The sequence below is a fragment of the Aricia agestis genome, chromosome 15 (genome assembly GCF_905147365.1).
Source record: "Aricia agestis chromosome 15, ilAriAges1.1, whole genome shotgun sequence".
NCBI classification, from domain to species: domain Eukaryota; kingdom Metazoa; phylum Arthropoda; class Insecta; order Lepidoptera; family Lycaenidae; genus Aricia; species Aricia agestis.
In genome coordinates this window covers 4476999-4498526 of record NC_056420.1, presented here as the reverse complement: position 1 = coordinate 4498526, position 21528 = coordinate 4476999, and the positions used below count along the sequence as shown (strand labels likewise).

At 37.6% G+C, this 21528-nt stretch overlaps 2 protein-coding genes across 2 annotated transcripts in view; both read right to left on the bottom strand.

Annotated features, from left to right (window-relative positions):
* Positions 1–5475: 5475 nt before the first annotated feature.
* On the bottom strand, positions 5476–13191 carry LOC121734449. The gene is made up of 8 exons (XM_042125062.1): positions 13080–13191; positions 12602–12738; positions 11843–12366; positions 8973–9089; positions 8493–8586; positions 7597–7695; positions 6295–6354; positions 5476–5543 (listed from the first exon to the last, which is right to left on the bottom strand). The coding sequence occupies exons 1-8, from the start codon at positions 13189–13191 to the stop codon at positions 5499–5501; spliced, it is 1188 nt and encodes a 395-aa protein (XP_041980996.1). The 3' UTR covers positions 5476–5498.
* A 1456-nt stretch (positions 13192–14647) lies between these two features.
* LOC121734258 (voltage-dependent calcium channel subunit alpha-2/delta-3-like) overlaps positions 14648–21528 on the bottom strand; it is a 42416-nt gene continuing 35535 nt past the window's right edge. Inside the window, exons 22-28 of the mRNA XM_042124744.1 lie at positions 20718–20840; positions 18802–18948; positions 18128–18224; positions 17413–17579; positions 17001–17162; positions 15081–15215; positions 14648–14764 (exon numbers count right to left, since the gene is read on the bottom strand). Coding sequence (XP_041980678.1) covers positions 14654–14764; positions 15081–15215; positions 17001–17162; positions 17413–17579; positions 18128–18224; positions 18802–18948; positions 20718–20840 — 942 coding nt within the window. The 3' untranslated portion in view covers positions 14648–14653. The remainder of the gene's footprint in view (positions 14765–15080; positions 15216–17000; positions 17163–17412; positions 17580–18127; positions 18225–18801; positions 18949–20717; positions 20841–21528) is intronic.

The window sequence follows — 21528 nt, the reverse complement described above, 5'->3', positions numbered from 1 at the left end:
AATTCAATTTTGGTTTGTAATGTTAGTCCAAAGTGATGGTGTCCAAATTATCATATTATGTGACTGTTTATGGCTAATAAAAAAAAAGCAACGGATGGGAAAAATGGTTCATGGCTGAAGACAAATTACATTATACAAGAATATAATACAAAGTGTACCAAAACTAAGTGTTTTTTTAACTAAGTGAACTTTAGAGTCTTAATGTGTTCCTTATATAAAGTTCACTGTGAAAGTAGCAGCGCTGAAAGAGCAAGTTTTTGTGATTTGTATGGGCAAGCGCTGGAGCGTCATAAAAATTTCCTTTACAAAAGTAAAAGAAAAAGTTACTCTTTCAAGACTGATACTTTCACAGCGAACTCTATACAGGAAACTCATACACACCCTCAAGTATTATCACTTAGTTTTGTTACACCCTGTAGAATCAATCCTGTTGCGTGTCTGCATAAACGGGATAGCAATATGCGAGAGTGAAAGAGAGGAAAGATGCGTTATTCGACTTTCTAGGTAGAGTAGGCCTACTACAAAATTGTTTTGAGACTCAAACAATCGGAGGAAAATGCCGCGTCCTGCTCTAACAACGTCATTTCACGTTTGTTAGAGTGTGTCTCGTACGTTTGTTTGAGTCCCAAAACGGTTTCGTGGTACGGCCCCTGTATTGTACTGAATTGTTATTTTAGGATTGCCAACTTTTATTACAAGAAATGAAGTGTATTCGGATCTGTAAAGTATTTTAGAGACATGAACAGTATTAATTGCGTACGTATGCGTCTATTTTAGAGCTTCTCGTACATTTTACTGAAAATAAAAATAAATTTGTCTGAGTGTCGTCGTAAGTATAACACGTCATAATAAAGTGTTTGCATTTTGATGCTGAGGAATTCTGTTTAAATACTGTTTAAAACTGTATAGTTGGCAATCCCATCTAATTTGTAACTTGTAAGTGCAATATAAGTGTCTAAACACACCATGCCGCCACGATACGCGGCCGAAGTTCGGCAAGATTACGCCTGCAATGTATTTTAAACCGATGACACACCATGCCGAATAGATATTAATAGTATATAATAATAATAATACTCCCCCACACCGATTTCGGTGACGGTGGCCAGTTTCATTGAAACCAGGCCAGGTACGCAGGAGTAATTTTATAGTGCTCAAGTGTGTGCGCAGTACACAAGAGCACTCTCTATTCCTTTACTCTCATAACCCAGTGGGACGGAAGACCGACACGACTGGCGAGAGATCAGGCGCAGGACCGACTTTTTACATGCCCATCCGACGCATGGATCATCTTACTTGTCAGACAATCAGGTGATCAGCCTGCATTGTCCTAACCAAACTTGGAAATAACATGTTTCCAACGCGGGAATCGAACCCACGACCTCCGAGTCGAGAGCCACGCTCTTAACCACTAGACCACGGAGGCGTTATTATTCTTATTATTATTATTTTATTATTAGTATATAAATAAATAGCGTACAGCCGAACTTCGGTCGAGCGTAAGTTCGGCGTCAATTCGGCGGCGTTCGAAACACTGAATACCTACTCGGACAAAGTTACGCAACTGAATTTCCGCCCCGTAATTTCGGCTCTTATCGTGTGTCATATCAGCCTAATGCGGCGGAACGTAATATCGGCCACGGAACTTCGGCCGCGTATCTTCGGCATGGTGTGTTTAGACACTAAAACATTCCTGGGAAGGAAAAGCAAGTATCTGCCCGTCAAACTGCTACCATTGTTCTGTATACGACTGTCAAAACAAGTAATAAGTTTCGTACAGCCGCTATAATATTAAAATGATCTTAGAATTTATTGTAAAGTATAATAATTATGTATTTCACTTCTGCACATTCTGTCACTGCCATTCCAGAATCTTACAAACTTATATCTGCCTTATAATGTTGCTTGTCTGTATGTCAAGATTGGTTTTGAAATTCTTTACATAATAAAATAAGAGTTTTATTATATATTTTATCTGGTACTCTTTACACGGTTATAAAAGAGCATATTACTCCCAAATTAATAATGCGCATGGAAATCTTCGCTAATTGTCGTAATCACGAAAACACTCGAATCTATGAAACTTGCATTTTGCACCTTGTTCAAAAGAAATAGAAGTAAATATCATAAAGCCGGTGGCTGTCCGCTGTCGCCTGTCGCTAACTCACCGGGAAGCCATAGCGGCGTTACCATGGTAACGTCCAAGCAACGTCAGGCGCCTCTACGTCGCTGCAAAGCGCTGTTTTGCTTATATTAAGTTTAAAACAGCGCTTCCGACGCTCGGGAAATACGACCGTTGCCGAAAAATTACGAAAATTTCTATGCGCATTATCACATTGGGAGCACTGTAATTATTATTCTCTCTATGCACATTTTTGCTTCGTATTAGTTACCTTTACTTATATTGCCAAAGATTTTAATATAGTTTTGCTTTTGCACACTATTTTTATAAAATATATTTTGCATATTGCTTTATAATATTATAAAATATATTTTATTAAGTGTTTCTTTATAAGAATAAAGTTTATTTGTTTGATTCTTTGTATATAGGGTATTTTCAAGTATATGATATCATCACAATTGAATTAGGATATTCGGTGCCAAATAGAAAATGTTTGTGAAAATTCAATCCAACTTTTTACTGAGTAGCTAGGTAGGTTCATGAATTTAAATCTTTCGAATAGAATAGAATTTATGTAAACACACATTCGTCAGATTTTTAATTTTTTCCTTTTTTTTCTTTATAAGATACAGTTATAGCGTTGAAAAATACTTTGAAAATAACTAATAACAATAAAAACCAGGTAAAACTAAAAAATAATACATAGAAAAATATGTACACATCAAATAAAAAAAATTCATCATACAAGTCCATTGTATTGACTACGCTGCGTAAAAATATTTATAAGTAAAGGGAAAAATAAACTACCAAGTTTGACGAATGTGTGCCCATAATATAAAGTCATAGTTTGAAATAAAATATAACAGTGTAATGTAGATGAGATAAATATTTTTGATTGTTTAAACTAAACTCGCTAGGGGCAGCTCAAAGATGAATATTTTAATAAACCATTCCGTTTCTAAAATATAATGTAGATTGTTAAAGTATTTTTGATTAAAGAAACGTAGATTTAAGAAATCATTAGATTTAAGCCTGAATTATTTTTTGTTATGTTTTTGTTGTGTTGCACCAAGTTTTGTTTATTTATTTATATTTTACTTTTTGTTGTATAAATCGTAACGGCAACCATGGTATTTAGGTGGTATTTCAGTTATTTTATTTTATAATACACTGGTACGTTGTTCGTATGGAAGATGAGTATTGGCAACATTTTTTTAATAATAACGTTATCATTATAATTTTGTGGTGGAGTAATAGTTAATTTATTGATTTAATTCTTAACATGTAAATATTAAATTCAAATGTAACGCAAGTATATTGATCGTCGGTGTTAATCGTTTGTCTATTATTCTTTTCCATCAAACGTATATTATTGAAAAGATAAATAACAAGAGATATAACATAAATTGGGACTTGAGTATTTAAAAATTACTTAATAAAAAAACGGTTAAAGTTAAGGATTTTTTTTCTATATCAGAGCGTGATCTTCTTTGCACAACGACTACAACGTACCATTAAGTGTAACACTTTCGATAGTTTTTTCGTTTAGTCTTGCTAGATCTAGGTTAAGCATAATGATGTACTTAATTAGTATAGTTATTTATTCTAAATTGTTCACAAAATTAACCCACCGTATATTTGCTGAAATTATATGTATCTTTGTTTTCTGTGTACTAAATCTGGACATCTTCATAGTCCAAGCACTTACAATCTGCGAAAAAGTATTCGTAACTTTATTAAATGAATAAGTAATAGACAATGCAATAATCTGTAATATTTTTTTTTTCAAAAACGTAACAGATTATTGCATTATCATTGGCTCTTAATACGTATTAATTAGACTACTGGAGAGAGGCTAAAATCGTGCTCAAAGATTCCCTTACATACATAAAGTCTAAGATTATTAAAGCGTGTTAAAAGTAATGTGTTAAAAATAGTGATAGTTTTGACCGATTTTAACAAAACTTTCATATTTTGATAAAGTTAAGGATACTTTTTCATATATTTTTCGTGCTCTCTTTGTAACAGGTTAAGAAATTTTTTTTCGTTATTTCTCGTTCTGTGTCGAAATCGAGACACTCAAAACAAAAATGATTAAATAAATCGATGGATTAAACTAATTGTTTTATTTCTTAACCCTTTACTGCATATGAAACCATTTCTGGCTCTTCAGATTAAACATTTTTTTCTGCCTTAATTATAATGAGAATGGATTATATATTTTCACTCCTATATCAACTACTTTTCCGTGGATCGAAACGTATTTTTTTGCTGATGGCAAAATGTCATCTGCGAATGTAATTTCACTTTTTAGCGGCGTAGGCGCATGAAACAGACGAAGTGAAATTTTATGCTACTTTGACGATGTATAATATTGAAAAAAAGTACGATATTCGTGTGTTAAAAAATCTGATTATAATGATCAAAAGTTCTTTTTACTTTCCGTAATATTTGTTTTACTATAGATTTGGTTTTTCTGCTATATTTTCTGAATTTTCCGCGGGAGCCACTTCTGGCTTCGTATGCATTCACCGATCTTACTTGCACGCTTTTAAGGTATCAATAAGTTTACAAAAACTATCCCTGATGATGATTTTATTAGTGATAAATTAGGATCTGACTCGAATGGGGATAATTACCGTTCTTTAACTTTCTCTTATTCCAATACAATAAAAGCATGGTTATTGTGGCGATATGTGGAGGTCCAACTAGTACTACAATTCTGTATGGCACTATCGAAGTTTTCTAAACGTGTCGGTTAATATATTCTTACATAATTCATAAATGTACCACTTCGGCCTGACCGAAAAAACACCCTTGACCTGTTGGAAGGTCTTCCTTTGCGGCCTCCACCATTTGATCACATTAGTAACCCTCGACAAAATACTCCTACTTCATTAAAATTAATAAGTATGTTTCAATCACGTATAAAATGTGAAAATTGTTACGTTTTCTTATGCCTAAACGAGAAAAGAAACTGCTTCAAAGACTTTTACAAACCTAAATTCTGTTCTTGTTACGCATACGAAGCCATTAATGGCTTCGTATTATTTTCTAAAATAAAGTACAAATTTTTTTTTCCTAATAATCTTATTAATTACTCCTTATGGAGCAATATTAACCAGCAAAACATTTTTTATCTTCATTCTATCATAATTCATGTAATAGAGGGTTAAGAATGTGATTTATGAAACATTAGTTTAAAGTTGTAGCTAAATAAGATACGTATTATAATTGCTATAAGAAGAATTGAGTTCACTTAAAACTGTAGGTAGGTACCACAGTAGGTACCTAACCTACTGTGGCACCTACAGTTTTAAGTGAAAGAGCGAGCAACCACATCTTCAGAATATAGCGTGTCCCAAAACGTTTTGTTTTATGAACATAGTAAAGTGTAAATGGAGTAAGCCGATTTCAATATCTGCAACAGAAATATTATAGTATTACGTAGGTACATACAATATACATATAATGATGTTTACAAGTTACAACATTTTGAACGCACATAGTACTATCAGAGAAGTTGATTGCTAATTTGCTAGGTAGACGGCGGACCTAATGGTCGCGTCTCGCGTGGCAAACCCATCCGACCGATGACAAATCACAGCTAATATTGAATTGACATAAGCCGACCTGATGACGTAGTCCGTCAACTGCCGTATGCCTATAAATCAATTTCCACGATGGTACATAATATTGCCTCCCCCACACACAAGCCTTTTGCAGTGAGTCATACTCGTAACTCATAAGTAATGTCAAAACGGTTACTTTAATCACGTACCGTATTTTAACTTTTGTATTTTTGTCTCACTGCAAAACGCAACGCGTTGGTTTAGCGTGGCTGTGCAAAAAGTCAATTTTTTCAACATTACTGTAATGGGACGTTTACATTCAGCTCCGTCGGGCAGGGTTCCCACTTGGTAGGGAAGTGAACAGGCAAGTGGGCAGCTCGAGAATGTAAATAGTCACTGGCGCTGCCACTCGCCATGCCGCTGCCGCTGCCCGACGCGGCGAGTATGTAGGGGGCTGAGTGTAAACGCTCCCTCGCATCGTTACTGCCGCAGAACTCAGAAGTATTGCCGGCAGCGGGGCAATATTGCCGGCAGCGGGAGCTGTGTAGCGACACTGGCTGAATGTAAACGTCCCATAAAGGCGCTGTTATGGGTACTCACAGAAACAAAAAGGTCCATATTAAACGGTATCCAGTTGAAACCTTTTATCTCAATAGGAATCTGAAACAGAGGTCACTCACATTATGTCTTCATAATATATTACACAATTTAATTACTACAAAATACACAATTTAATTAACGCCTCCGTGGTCTAGTGGTTAGAGCGTCGCTCTTGACTCCGGAGGTCGTGGGTTGGAATCCCGCGTTGGAAACATGTTATTTCCAAGTTTGGTTAGGACAATGCAGGCTGATCACCGGATTGTCTGACAAGTTAAAGATGATCCATGCGTCGGATGGGCATGAAAAAAGTCGGTCCTGCGCCTGATCTCTCGCCCACTCGTCCCACTGGGTTATGAGAGTAAAGGAATAGAGAGTGCTCTTGTGTACTGCGCACACACTTGGGTACTATAAAAAAAAAACTACTCCTGCGTTGTTACGCAGGCCTGTTGGCCTGGTTTCAATGAAACTGGCCACCGTCACCGAAACCGGTGTGGGGGGTATTATTATTATTAACACAATTTATCATTTTTAGGGTTCCGTACCCAAAGGGTAAAAACGGGACCCGATCCGCTCGATATCAATAACTGCAACACATAGGCACTTGAAATATTGACGAAATACTCAGTTATATTTGCACTTTAATAATCAATAATGAAATTTAAATAAATTAAATAATTAAGGGCGGATCCATACTAAAACAAAACCACAATTTTCAGCCTATATTTGCTCGATTGAGGTAAGGAACCCTTCGTGCGCGAGTTTAACTCGCACTTGGCCGATTTTATTTAAGAAAAAGTTTGCGCAAATTCATCGGTAATAATAATATACTATATTTTAACAGAATCATATGTAAAGTAACGGTCCTCTAACTAGCTAGTTTTTCATTACGGGTTCACCACTTCCTGATAAGTGCCGAATAGGCTATTCACCACTTAACTTGACAGATCAAGTATGGAGAATCTGTCAAAAAAATTGTGAATAGCCTATTCGGCACTTTATCAGAACGTGGTGAAACAAACCCTAAGTTTCAATATTCGCGCTGATAACTCGCTGCAGAATATTTTGTCTGTCAGATGTATCATGTGCTACTTATCAGAGAAGTTTATTCCTAGGCAGATGGCGGACGTACGTAATTTGGTCGCGTTAAGTCAAACCCATCCGACCGATCACAGCTAACATTGAATTGACTTAAGCCGACCACATGACGTTGGTCTGTCCACTGCCTAGGAATCAATTTCCTCGATGGTACATACGTAAGAGCCTAATATCTTTGTTTAGTAATCATAGTATGTTCGGTACTACCTGAGCTCTGGTGATCACGAACAGCACGGTTCGCCTGGTGCTGACACAGTGGATGTCCTCCCAGCCGCCGCAGTAGAATCTCACTGCAGACTCCTCTGACTGAAACGACAAGTAGTGTGGTGGTGTCTTAATTTAAATCCATACTTGTATTATAAATGCGAAAGTGTGTCTGTCTGTTACCTCTTCACGCCCAAACCCCTGAACCGATTTTGCTGTTTGGTATGGTGATACTTTGAGTCCCGGGAAAGGACATAGGATATTTTTAACCTGGAAAAATGTACGTTTCCCGCACAATAAACGAATTTTGACGCAACGGAGTTGCGGGCGTCACCCATAGATATGTTGTCCAATTATTTATTACTTTAGTAAGCACACTTTTGAAATATAATACATTTGCTTAGCTGTCTCATAAGTCATAACTCGTTGTATTTCTTTTAGATTAATAGTTAAATGGATTAGGATTTATACAATCGCAGGCACCCGTACTCGTAAAAGAGTACCCGAGTTGTCCTGTACACACGTCTATAGTAGAAACTTTAATATCTGTTAAAATCTGGACTGACGACAACTAATAAAAAACATACTTTAAAAATCACAACACGACGGAAAATTTTATCAAAAACACATGAATAGAAGATTTATATACAGGATGTAATAAAACTAAGTGATAATACTTAGGGGTTAAGGGTGTGTATAGGTTCCCTATATAGTGTTCACTGTGAGTGTAGCAGCGCTAAAAGAGATTTTTTTTTCACCTTTGTATGGAACACTTCATGACGCTGGGGCGCGCTTGCCCATACATATTCAAAAAAAAATTTGCTCTTTCAGCGCTGCGACTTTCACAGTGAACTCTATGTAAGGGACACATACACACCTAATGTATTTGTTATACCGACCGCAAACCTGAGTTTGGTTGCGAAGGCGCAGGGGTAGAAGATGCAGCAGATGGTGCCCCACCCCATCATCACGTACTGGATCTCGAACTCCTCGCTCTGAAATGTCACAATTGTGGGATATACGTGGAGATGCTAATAGTTCAAGACAATTAAATTCAAATGTATGGAAAATTTGGCAAAAATAAAGTACGACTTTTTTCCCCGTGTGCGTCACCCCCCCCCCCCCCCCCCCCCCTTCTCATCATACACACTATTTTTGCTAATCGTTCAGTTGAATATTTAAAAAAATATATACTTGGGACGTGATCTATCTACAGCTAGTAGCGTCGCGGGCAACAGCTAGTATATTAATATTATGAAGAACTTATAGGCACCTCATTCAATAATAATCAACTTAGCCGCGACAGTCAAATGAACACACGCTGTCAGCAAAAATCTACCCTGCCTTGTGGCTTTGTTGTAATATAATAGAGTCAAAACATGATAAAACTACTTACCTCTTTAACATGGTACAGACATGTGCCGATTTGAATAAGGGCAGCAAACAGAATCACGCCGAGATAGATGTTGAAGAATCCTTGAATTTTTTCAACGTATCTACAATGATAAACTTTATTTTTATGTAATTTTCTATGTTCACTTGTGTGTTGTAAGTCATAAATTAAGAAGTTTTTAATGAACTTAGCACTGAGTTATTAACTTTATTTTAGAAGGAGGATCAAAATTATTATATTGGACACCGTCAGAAAAATCGTTAGCAGCCTACGCCCTACGTCGTAGCAGCCTACGCCCTACGTCGTAGCAGCCTACGCCCTTCGTCGTAGCAGCCTACGCCCTACGTCGTAGCAGCCTACGCCCTACGTCGTAACAGCCTACGCCCTACGTCGTAGCAGCCTACGCCCTTCGTCGTAGCAGCCTACGCCCTACGTCGTAGCAGCCTACGCCCTACGTCGTAGCAGCCTACGCCCTACGTCGAAGCAGCCTGCGCCCTACGTCATAGCAGCCTACGCCCTACGTCATACCAGCCTAGGCCTTACGCCGTAGCAGCTTATGCCCTACGCCGTAGCAGCCTTTTTGTTTATGACAAGGTCAAAGATTAGCGAATTTTGTTAATAAAATAAAGAAATAAGACTTAATCTTTAAGATGTTTGGCCTATATAAATTAAGAATAAAAAAAAACGGTAAAAAATAAGTGTTCCCAAAATTTCAGCTCCATAGCATTTGTATTTTTTTGTTATGCGCCTTCAAAGTTGGATAATTAAGTCGATTTTTTTTTTCAATTATATTTCTTAATATTTGTATACCATTCGATAACTTATGCAATTAAAAACAACTTTCATAAACGCAATATTTAAAATACCTATCGAACAAAGTTCTCTCCCGATGCATACAAACTACGAAAGAGTGAAGTCAGTCTTTCGTAGCACTTTGTATGGAGCGTTTCGGGCAGGTCTATTTTATGATGTGGCGGTACCCACAATTCGCCTAACATTCCTGCATCGCGCTATCGAAGTTACGGAGAACGGCAAGATATATACAACGTCTGAAATGACGTCAGTGGGCTTCGGCCTGACCATAGACTTAACATTATAGGTTTATGGGCCTGACCGAGCATGCTATCTCGCTCGGTCGGAAGATCTTCCTTTTCGGCCGCCACTAACAACGTTAAAATGAGATGTTTGAATTGTCATATCTTGGTTAATTTTTAAGCTATCAGAGACATTCCTTCAGCGATGTTTCTATTTTTTAAGGGTCGTTCAATTACCAATAAGAAAAAAAAAATAGTCATCAAGCCTATTACATACTAGCATGTTTAAGTTTATCAGATAAAAGATAGCGAAGCTAACTCGTTGTATAACAAGCCAAATAATTATAGATCTTAATTATAATAATCTTAATATATATATTTCTTGTGTGCGTGTGTATGTGACTGAACTCCTCCTAAACGACTGGACCAATTTTGATGAAATTTTTTGTGTGTGTTCGTGGAGATTCGAGAATGGTTTAGATTTACAGTTTGGTCTACTGGAAAATGTTTTTTCAATTAATTTCTTATTTATAAGGAGTTGTTGATTTTGGAATGTTTTACATTAGATCCGGCGGACGGCGCTATCATCGCATTCAATATTATTCTATTTCAATTTTAGTTTGTCCTGACAGATGGTGCTACGATTAATTTGAAAAAAATTTTGTTATTCAATTCATGTGCTGATTAAAATATTAAATAAATAACACATAGGCTACAATTTTAACCGACTTTCAAAATGGGGGAGGTGTTATGTTCGTTTTCTTATATTCAACGATTACTCCGCCGTTTGTTAACCGATTTTCAAAATTTTTCTTTTAGTATATAGGGTATCACCCCAATTTGGTATTATATTCAGAAAAGTGGTGATCTGATGAAGGATCCATAAGTAATCGAGGGAACTCCTCAAAACTTATAGGGAAACATATGGTGACTTCGGTTTCGTGAGAAGTATTCTAAGCATATGCTACCAACAAGTAAGATTTTGCACCGAGATATACCTGGTATACCGTGGTTCGGAAGGTGCTGAGAGAATTCCTGATTCTTTATAGATACAAGTTTGGGAGTTTCGGCGTTGTTTTAAGAACAGAAAGCATATGCTACTATGCAAATTACATTCATCATCATCATCATCATCATCATCATCATCATCACTACCATATTATACCATTTCATAGTCTTTTAGATCGAGACTCGAGTTTGTCAAGCGATAATTAAAAAAAATCTATATCTACCTAATATTATAAACCTGAAGAGTATGTTTGCTTGAACGCGTCAATCTCAGAAACTACAGGTCCGATTTAAAAACTTATCTCAGTGTTAGATAGATCATTTATCGAGTAAGACTCATCATTTATCGAGAAGGTTATATTATATTATTACTATAAGACTAATACGACAGAAGAAACTCAGGAAAATGTGGGAAAAACGGGGGAAATATTTTTTATGGGAAAATGTACCTACGGATTCTGTAAAATTTCTAATTTACGCGGGCGAAGCCGCGCGGGACATCTAGTAATAATATAATAATAATATCTATGGACGCTTCACACCACGTCAGTCCGTGCTAAGTACCTAAAGGACTTGTGTTACAGGTACCAGACAACGGAAATATATTTAATACTTTTATACTATACATATATTTAAGATTTTTATTATATCATACACATATTTAATACACATCCAGACCCGGGAACATTGAAAACTTTTTGTTCCGTCGGCGGGATTCGAACCCGCGACCTCCGGCTTGAGCTACCGATGCGCTCACCACTGAGCCACAGAGGTCGTCGAGATTATACAATTTACTGTTTATTTTTATACTTACTCATACAATCGCAACTGTTCTTTCACCACACGACCCAACTTTCTGCACCTTTCACTATTATCTTTACATTTCAACGCGTCTTCAAACGCCAAACAGTACATATCGATCTTCAAACACGCGTGATTCAAACTGATCGCAAAGAAAGCATCATAACCGATATAGTATATCATGATCAGGAAAGTTATATACACCATAACGGCAAACACGATTTCGTACGCGGGAGTTTCGAATCTGTACTCCAGATCCGTGAGTGGTATCACCACGTCGTGTACCATGTGCCGCTGGGGTTTCTCATCGAAGAAGGCGCCTTTCAGGTTGAGTACCATCGCCATACCGGGGAAGGTGGCGACGGATAGCAACACTACCCAGAACCAGCATTTCTCGCAGTACTTCCAAGAATTGATGATCACGGCTCGGGCTAGCCTCTTGTAGGACTCGGGCATGGTGTTCAGCAAGCGATAGTCTCGATCGATTTCATTGATCAGTTCGTCGCCGAGTTTGGACATGTACAGTGATGCGGCTATCTAGTAAGGAGACATTATAATATTTTAGGTTCTGATAACGAATCTGTTTCATAAGTTGTTGCTCATAGTTTTTGTACTTTCACTTTTGGCTCTTATAACGTACCTACATATTATATATTATGAGTATATGAGTATATGAATATCAATTCTAGATGTATCACAATAATTTAGATTGTTCACGTTATTGCTTTTATTAATTATCCTCTATTATATTGAAGTTAATTGAAGCACTTACCTTCGTCACACCCCCCAAGTACGGCCCAACAACAGTGGAATGATATACAAGATTGAGAAGGTCTTTCCTCATGAAACTGTTGTAACTGTCGATCAGCACGAATATAACTACTGGCAGAGCGACCAGCGTCATTAACACTGCGAGAAAATATATATTTTAAATAACAGAAACTATAAAATGTAAAAAGAAAACGCGTGGGCACTACCTAATAATCCGTCATAAAAATTATCCTACCCCTTTCCCAAGGTAATAATAATAATAATAAATAAGTTTATTGGTGACACCAAATTGTCTAAAAAATTTCCACATTATCCTAATTAGATGACATTTTTACTTACTTTGAGTCCCGGGAAAGGTTAGAATAACAGTTTTAATTGCAAAAAAAAACACGGTTATCGATTGACAAACTAATTATTTATACACAATGAATTTGCGTCCAACTTAATCTATAGTTGTTATTATAGGAACTCACTTGCGCCCAAAAAACGTCGTTTTATGGTTTTCGGGTGTGGATACATCATTGAAATCAACAGTGTAAAGCTGGTCAGTTGATATGTTGAACGAAAGGTGCCAAAAGTTTCCAACACCATGTTGTAGATTATTATTACATTAAAACTGTATTAAATACTCGTAGTGCCTGCTGCGAAAGATTCAAGTACCTTTGTACTAATCCTTACGCAAGTCCTTTAGGTACGGTATATTAAAAGGCTAATCAAGTAGACTCATTCACAGGATGTATTTCAAAAATAGGGAGTGCCTCCGCTGCCGGCGCCGGCTACCAAAAATATCAGTAATTGGAACCGGCGGTAGTAACTGCCGGCAGCCGAGATATAAAACAAAGGCTGCCGGCGCTGGCTCTCAAAATGGGAACCGGAGAAAATTGTGTATTATGCTACCATGCAGATCATATGATAAAATATATATTTTATCATCATCATCATCACTACTATATAAAATATAAACTATATACTATATAAATATAAAAAATATAAACTATATACTATATAAATATAAAATATGAATTCTCACATTATGATCTTATTATATTTTGTAATTTTCATAGCTCAAGACTGATGTTTTTGATCATTATTCTGTCATTTGACAAGCGATGTTTCCCGAATAGGTGCCGGCAGCCTATTCGGCAAACATTGCGTGACTTCGGCGAACTTCGGAAAACGGCGCCGGCAGCCATTTCGGTAATCGGCGCCGGCAGCGGAGGCACTCCCTAAAAATATAATTGTATTCACAGTTGCAACTTGTAATTCAAAAACTTAAAAACGTAAAGTTTTGATGTCAGTAATTGGGCTTGATGGCATGAGGAAGTCACAGTAACATTCGAGGGAATATGAGAATCAGTCCCTTAATTGTGTTGTAGCTGTATTCTGTAAATACTAAATGCTACTTTGGCTCAACATTTTTAACGTTTTGAATAAGGTTTTAACCTAAGTGCGTGATAAACGATCACTCGACCTTGCGTAAAATAAATAAGTAATAGTTAAAAAATCAAACGTCCTGTATTTTACAGAAGTAGAATTGCCCGTGGCGTTGATTAAGAATTCTACTGAGCTTTATATTCACCATACTAGGTACATCAATTATAGATTACTAAACAGTTAACTCTAATGCCTTAACAAGTCGTCAAATTATTCAAAGCCTGATTGACTTCGTAATAATAGTCATAATTACAGATCAAAAAGAATTGTCTTCCATTACTATCTATTTAGTAATCAAAGCTTAATTTAATTAGCTTGTTAGATAATTAGGCTGTTATTCGAGACAGCAGCTACTTATAAATTATTCCCTATTTTATTTTATTTCTTATTAACTTTGATTAAACACGAGAACTGAGGAGTAGGAGACAGAAAATCTTCTAGTATACAATTATTTTATTGGAGGGATTTACATTATCATATTGTCTATCATATTGTTACGTACACAACACACAGTTCTCGAACCGGTGGTAGGCAACATGTAGTTCAACATTCTGAAAATATTTGATTCAAATTTATTCAGAAATAAAACAATTTTTATTTATTTTATTTTATTCAACGATCAAGCATTAACAAGTAGTAACATAGTCAGTAGGTGTGCGACGGACAGGTGATGAATACTAGCTGCATCCTTGTCTGGCAGCCACGGCCCGCACTGCCTGTACCCCTCCTCCTACAACAAAAAATTTTACTATAGGTACGTATAATATCAAGAACTAAGAAATGAGTCATGAATTATAATAAACTCAATTCATAATAAACGCACTATAAACTTTTTAAGTTGAAGCTTGTTCTGATTAAAAGTTGTTTTATTTATGACGTTATTTATTCGTTATACGACTGACATTATATTAAAAAAAGTATTAAAAATCCTCTTAAGATTTGCTGAAGCGGGCTCGCAATAATGTGACCTTATAACATTAGAGAATTTTCACATTTTAGTTACTACTCTCAGCATTACAAACCCACATTTTTCCGCGAGGGCTCACCTGTGCATACTGGTGGGGGTAGCAGGCGGCGTGCGGCGCGCGCGCCGGCAGCGGCACGCGGTTGCGCCAGCACGCCAGCTTTGCCGCAGACCCGCCGCGCCCCGCCGCACCCTGCTCTAGTTCGGCCATAGACACCTGTATAATTAACAAGGGTTTTCTATTTAAAGGCTTAAGAAGGACAAGGACTTTAGTCCTAGATGGAATTTGGGATAGTTTCGTATCGTTTTGGCAAAGATAAGTAGATAAGTTGGCACTCCAGTCTCCAACTTATGTTAAGTTGGAGTGCCAACTAATTATTATCTACGCTGTACATAATTTCGGAGACTAGAGGCAGATAAAGCAAGAAAACTAATATATACTTAAATAATCTCCAGTGTAGGGATGCAGTTAAATTTTAGCGTAAGCTGAGGAGCTATACAAGGTATAAGTTCCGTAAGACCGAGAAAAAATAAGCTCACTTCGCTAGAAGCCTTTCGCTAGTCAGCCCCGGATCTTATATTTTTTTTAGGCGGGGCAAAAACTGAAAAATGCCGCCCCCCCTACCTACTTATGTTTATTTTCACCTTTATCATCCATATAATTTCAGCTATCAATATGTAGGAACGGTAGGGTTTAAAAGCGAGCGGGAGCCGGGCGCATATTTTGAACTACGCCTACGCGCCTCGCGAATAAAAAAGACGGGTTGCACTCCGGGAGTGCTGGCAGGAGTGAAAACTTGATTATTAACGTTGTGCATTATTTTTTTTAACCCATTTTTTATGAAAATCGATTTTTTTAATTAATCGAAACCCTTACAATCGATTAAATTTTTAACCCATTTATTATGAAAATCGATTTTTAAAAAATCGATTTTTTTAATTAATCGAAACCCTTACAATTTTTTTTACCCATTTTTTATGAAAATCGATTTTTTAAATTAATCGAAACCCTTACAATCGATTAAAAAATATCGACAATCGAAAAAAAACAATCGATTGTTCGATTAATCGATTTCGATGTTACAACACTACTCTTCAACCGTCTTACGGTTTTTCGATCAGCACGAGAATCTGACGCGAGTTTCACAGTTTTTACCCATCCCACAAAAGTGCTCAATGCCGCTAAAGAAGTTTTCACTTCAACCAATGATTTTCTACTTATACAGATATGTTACGTCCATACTATTTTCCGGCTTAAATCTCTTCCGAACAATTTTCGAATTCAAAATTGCAAACATTGACAAATTTGACAGATAAGTGAAAGAAAAGATACGAAAAACCATTTACATAAAAGAGACAGTTCTATTTTTAAACGTCGAATCGTATCGCTGTCTCTTTCTTCGCCTGAGCTATGACGAAAATTCAATTTTTTCCAGATTATTCGAAAAAATAATTAAAAATGTAAATAATTGAGGTATTTATTGCAATCAAGACATGTGGTAAGAGAAATCTCTTACCACATGTCTGTGTGTTTTGTTTACTTTCGAGTCATAATTGGTACATTTTCGATACACGCACGACGTCATTTTCAATTTATTTAGGTAAGACAAGACGCAGCACGTTCGTGACTGCGCTCGATGCAGACTAAAAAACAGACGACCCAATTGGGCCGTATTTGAATCTTCACAACGCGCGCGGTAGTATAATATCTGCTTTGAGTTTTTCATCATTGACTTCTACAAATTGTTCGTGCAGCACGTCTCACTCCGCGCTCAGGGTATCGGTCAAGTTGATATTATGGCCATGAAATTGCTGTACTTGTGCTATTATTTATTCCGTGGTCAAAGTTAAATAAATGATGAGTTGTCCATTGGTCCGTGAAGTGTGAATTTGGCCGCCCCCTGAATTTGCCGCCCGGGGCATAGGCCCCGGCTTGCCCCCCCCTGGATCCGGGGCTGTCGCTAGTAGTAAGCCACTTGTTGAGCTAGTAAAAGCTACTTACTGGTTCGTTAACTAGCGGGTCGTTGATGGGTCTGCCGGTGTAGGGGCAGCCCTTGTACACGGCAAGCAGTATGAGATTGGTATCCGGGACCAGTGCGCCCACGAGCGGCCATTTGCACACGTGGGCCGGTTGACGGAGCGCCTCCAGCGATTTGTTTGTGTGCTGAAATTGTTTGTGTGTGTAAATCTATAAGGTATGTAATGTGTAAAAGAGCCTATTGGATGTGACATTCATTAATTCACATTAGAGAGGGTGTAATATTTTAATGTTTTTACGGTATGGGCATGACTACGATACACCCGCGTCCCGCGGGTTGAACAAGCTCACGAACTTCTTGCGCTCATAGTCCTTCTTCAGGCGCCGGCGACGCGTGTCTTGTATGCACGCTATCTAAGCATTCTACTCTAATCACCTGGAACTCATAGATGGCTCTGGAGCGGTCGCAGGCGGCGAACCGGGTGCGGTTGACGAGCACCCGCGGGTTGAACAGGCTCTCGAACTTCTCGCGCTCGTAGTCCTTCTTCAGGCGCCGGCGACGCTTCTCTTTTTCATACTCTGTGTCGCTTCGCACTGGAAGCGCTGGAGAAAAACAGCAAAACAATGAAGGCATGGAAAATGCAAGATGAGCTAGTGGGACACGATCCCTCTATATAGACATATAACACTTTGCAGATACACCAGACTCATGTCACGAGTTCAATTACAGGTATGTATTTCAAAATATGCATAACGGATCTAACTGAATTTTCAATTAAAATCACTCTGTCTTTGCTATGCGGCTGGCCGCATACGCACGTTTTCCGTATTTTTCCATAGTGAAATCCTAATACATGGAATCATTAACTATCATTATTAATTAACATTAGCTGGCGCACAAGTTCGCTTTTTTCCGATCGGGACGAATTCCGCACGTATACATTTCGTAGTGCAAGCCGGCACGGAATTTCGAATACGGAAAACGAATTCGGAAATCGCATACACAAAACGTACGTATGCGGCCGGCTTGACGCGATTTGTAAAATGATAATATATTGACTTTACAAATAATACATATCTGACAAATCTGAAACGACTTATTGTTTAGGTTTTATAAATATTAAATATATTTTAATTAACGCTCTACTAACCAGAAGCTAAAACAGTAATCAACGTAAGCATTTCCTTGGTCACATGCAGCATCAGTCTTATGGATCCCCACACAGCTCGTAATATGGTTGGCAGCCTCTGAAAAGAACAAAAGGAATAGTCATTTTATTTTCATTTCAATTTTAAAGCTATCGTTTACCGATAGTTTACAAAAACATTATTTAAAAAGCATTTAAAACTCCTATTTAAACGTGGAAACTTCACGTCATCTTTATCCGCACGATTTACGCCGCACGGCGAAAATCGACTGTCTAAAATTAATGGCAATGCGTCATGCGGCGTATTGCCATTTAGACAGCTATAGTCACCCGTGTAAACCCCGCATTAGCAAGCCTGTAAGATCATTTGGTAATCATACATTCTCATTTAGGAATTTAAAAAATGCTTAGTTTTATTATATTTTTTCGTATGTACCATCGAAGAAATTGATTCATAGGCCGTTGAAGGACCCACGACATTTGGTCGGATTGTGTCAATTCAATATAAGTCGTAATCTGTTTGCTGGGTTTGACATGGCGCGACCAAATTACGTAGGTCCGTTATTTGCTTACTCCATCAACTTCTCTGATAGTACATAAGGAAGGCGGCTATTAATTATTATAGCAACTATCTGAGACAAATCTATTTTTTTATCTCAATTCCATAATTAACTTACTGGTGCCGCAGCATTGCTGTCCTCGTCCTCCGGCGGGAAGCAGACCGCTTGGTAGTCGTGGATCCATTTCAAGTGGAACACGCTGGCGTTCAGCAGCGCGGCCATGGCGGTAGGGTAGGAGGTGGCTAGGTGCTCCCGAACCAGAGCCTATAGCCAAGACGTCTTCTTTACACAGCATGACTGGTGAGACATGTTAAATACTCGAGGTCGTGATACGAGGGCTGCTATTTATGTATCCGGAACTGGCCACTTACAAGAACAATATTTAAAAAGTAATTACAACATTTGAAAATATAACTCTTTGGTTGAAGAATACATTTTGTTTCATGTGACTGTCAATTATTTTTCCATTGTGGCGTCATTTTGAAAATTGCGTGTCTTCATTTGCCATGGATTTAACGCGTGAACATTTTCGTGCAATGATTTACTACGATTTTCGGCGTGGGCTAAATCAACAACAGTGCTTTATTCAACTCACCGCAACTTTTGGAGATGAAGCACCATCAAAAACCACTGTTTATCACTGGTACAGTGAGTTTAATTGTGGGCGGTCTATGCTCACGGATGAAAATAAAGAAGGTCGCCCAAAAACAGCTGCTGTCCCACAAAATATAGATGCTGTGCGGGAACTAATAATGCGTGATCGTCATGTTACATATCGCGAGATAGAGGCGTCCTTAGGCATAAGTATGACGAGCATACATAAGATATTACACGAACATTTGGCTGTAAAAAAAATATGTTCGCGTTGGATTCCGCACAACTTGACAATCGATCAAAAACGGGCTCGTGTCGATTGGTGCAAAAAAAATGATAAAAAAATACAACCGTGGTACGTCAAAAGCCGTTTATAATATCTACACAGGTGATGAATCTTGGATCTATGCATATGACCCCGAAACTAAACAACAGTCAACGGTGTGGGTGTTCCAAGATGAGCCGAAACCAACAAAAGTTACTCGTGCAAAAAGTACTTTGAAGCAAATGGTCGCCTGTTTTTTTGGAATTAATGGACATGTGGCTACAGTGCCATTAGAGAATCGTAAAACGATTAATTCTGAATGGTATACGACCATTTGTTTACCAGAAGTCTTTGAAGAAATAAGAAAGGACAACCGACAACGCAGAATCATATTACATCACGACAATGCTAGCTGTCACACCTCAGCTGAAACAACTCAGTTTTTGGAGGGTCAAAAGATCGAATTGACTGGTCATCCGCCGTACAGCCCTGATTTGGCACCTAACGATTTCTTTTTATTTCCATACGCGAAGAACAAATTACGTGGTCAACGTTTTTCGAGCCGCGAAGAGGCTGTTGATGCGTTCAAAATGCACGTTTTGGAGATACCTCAATCAGAATGGAAAAAGTGCTATGAAAATTGGTTCCAGCGTATGCAAAAGTGTGTCGATCATCGCGGCGAATATTTTGAAAAGCAATAAAACCATATTAAATGATATATGTTTGTTTCTTTTTTTAATTCCGGATACATAAGTAGCAGCCCTCGTATTTGGCTATTATATTAGTTAAAAAAATATAATACAAAAAAATAATATCAATTGATCACTGAGTAAATGTAGCTTATAGTTAAATAATTATTTACCCAAAGCATTGACACCGCGCGCGGGAAAGGTAGCGGCGTGGTGTTTCTTTGATGGCACACACAGCCGCGCCGGCCGCATACTTGCCTAACCGCCCGCGTAATTTACTAAAGGGTCCATGATTCATCTCGGTTAAAAATTAAGTAGCTAATTTTATTACATAATTTTAATGTTAATCGAGTATTAAGTATTGCACATGTCTCACCAATCACCAGTCATGCTGTAGAATCAAATGTCAACTTCATTTCAGTTCCATACATTTTGATCGGCGATTCTATAAAGAAGCGATAAAGATAACGTCTTGGCTAAAAGACCTGGTCATCTTCTTCCTTCTTGTTCTCGTCCGGCATGTTGGCTACGATCCACCCATCTTCGTCGATGAGGACGCAGGCCCAGGCCTCGTTGTCGCAGCGCGGCTCACAATCTTCTTCCTCGCACTGGAGTATTTTTTAATGATTTGATTTATTGACAAATATTGTTTGTATTAGCAACTTAATAAGCAACTCTTCAAATGGTTCATCAAATAACTTTTCCATATTTTCGTTAACCCATCAATTCCCAAGCGGCAGCCGGCTGCCGCATAGCAATTGAAAATCTATTGTGTCTGCGATACTCACAATGGAGGTGCTACATTTCATTTAAATTGCACTTTTTCAGAAAATTCTGTGTCCAAAATATAATTTTGTTTTACAATACACATATTGTAAGTTGTAACGTGTTGCAAATCGTTAGCCTTCTTACGATCTTTTTTATTTTATTTAGTTCCTCCCATATATTCGTAACATTATCAGGGCTTGTTAATTTACATAATACAATTTTTCCCAAATACATTTCCTGTTTACGACCTACTTATGAATAATTTAAAATTGCCAATTTATTACAATGTGCAAATTAATACTCAATTACAAATAAAATTTCTAAAATTAATACAATATCAATAGTAAAAACTCAATAAAACAGTGACCTATCAATAGAACCTAATTAGTATCACAGATTATAATATTGCTATTTCTCTTATAAACTACACCCACGATCGTCCTGCAAAAAGCTAGGAAGATGTCCCGCTTTTTCCCCCCCAGGATGGATGGCAGATTCTCACCCGTTATCGATGTGCCCAATTTTTGT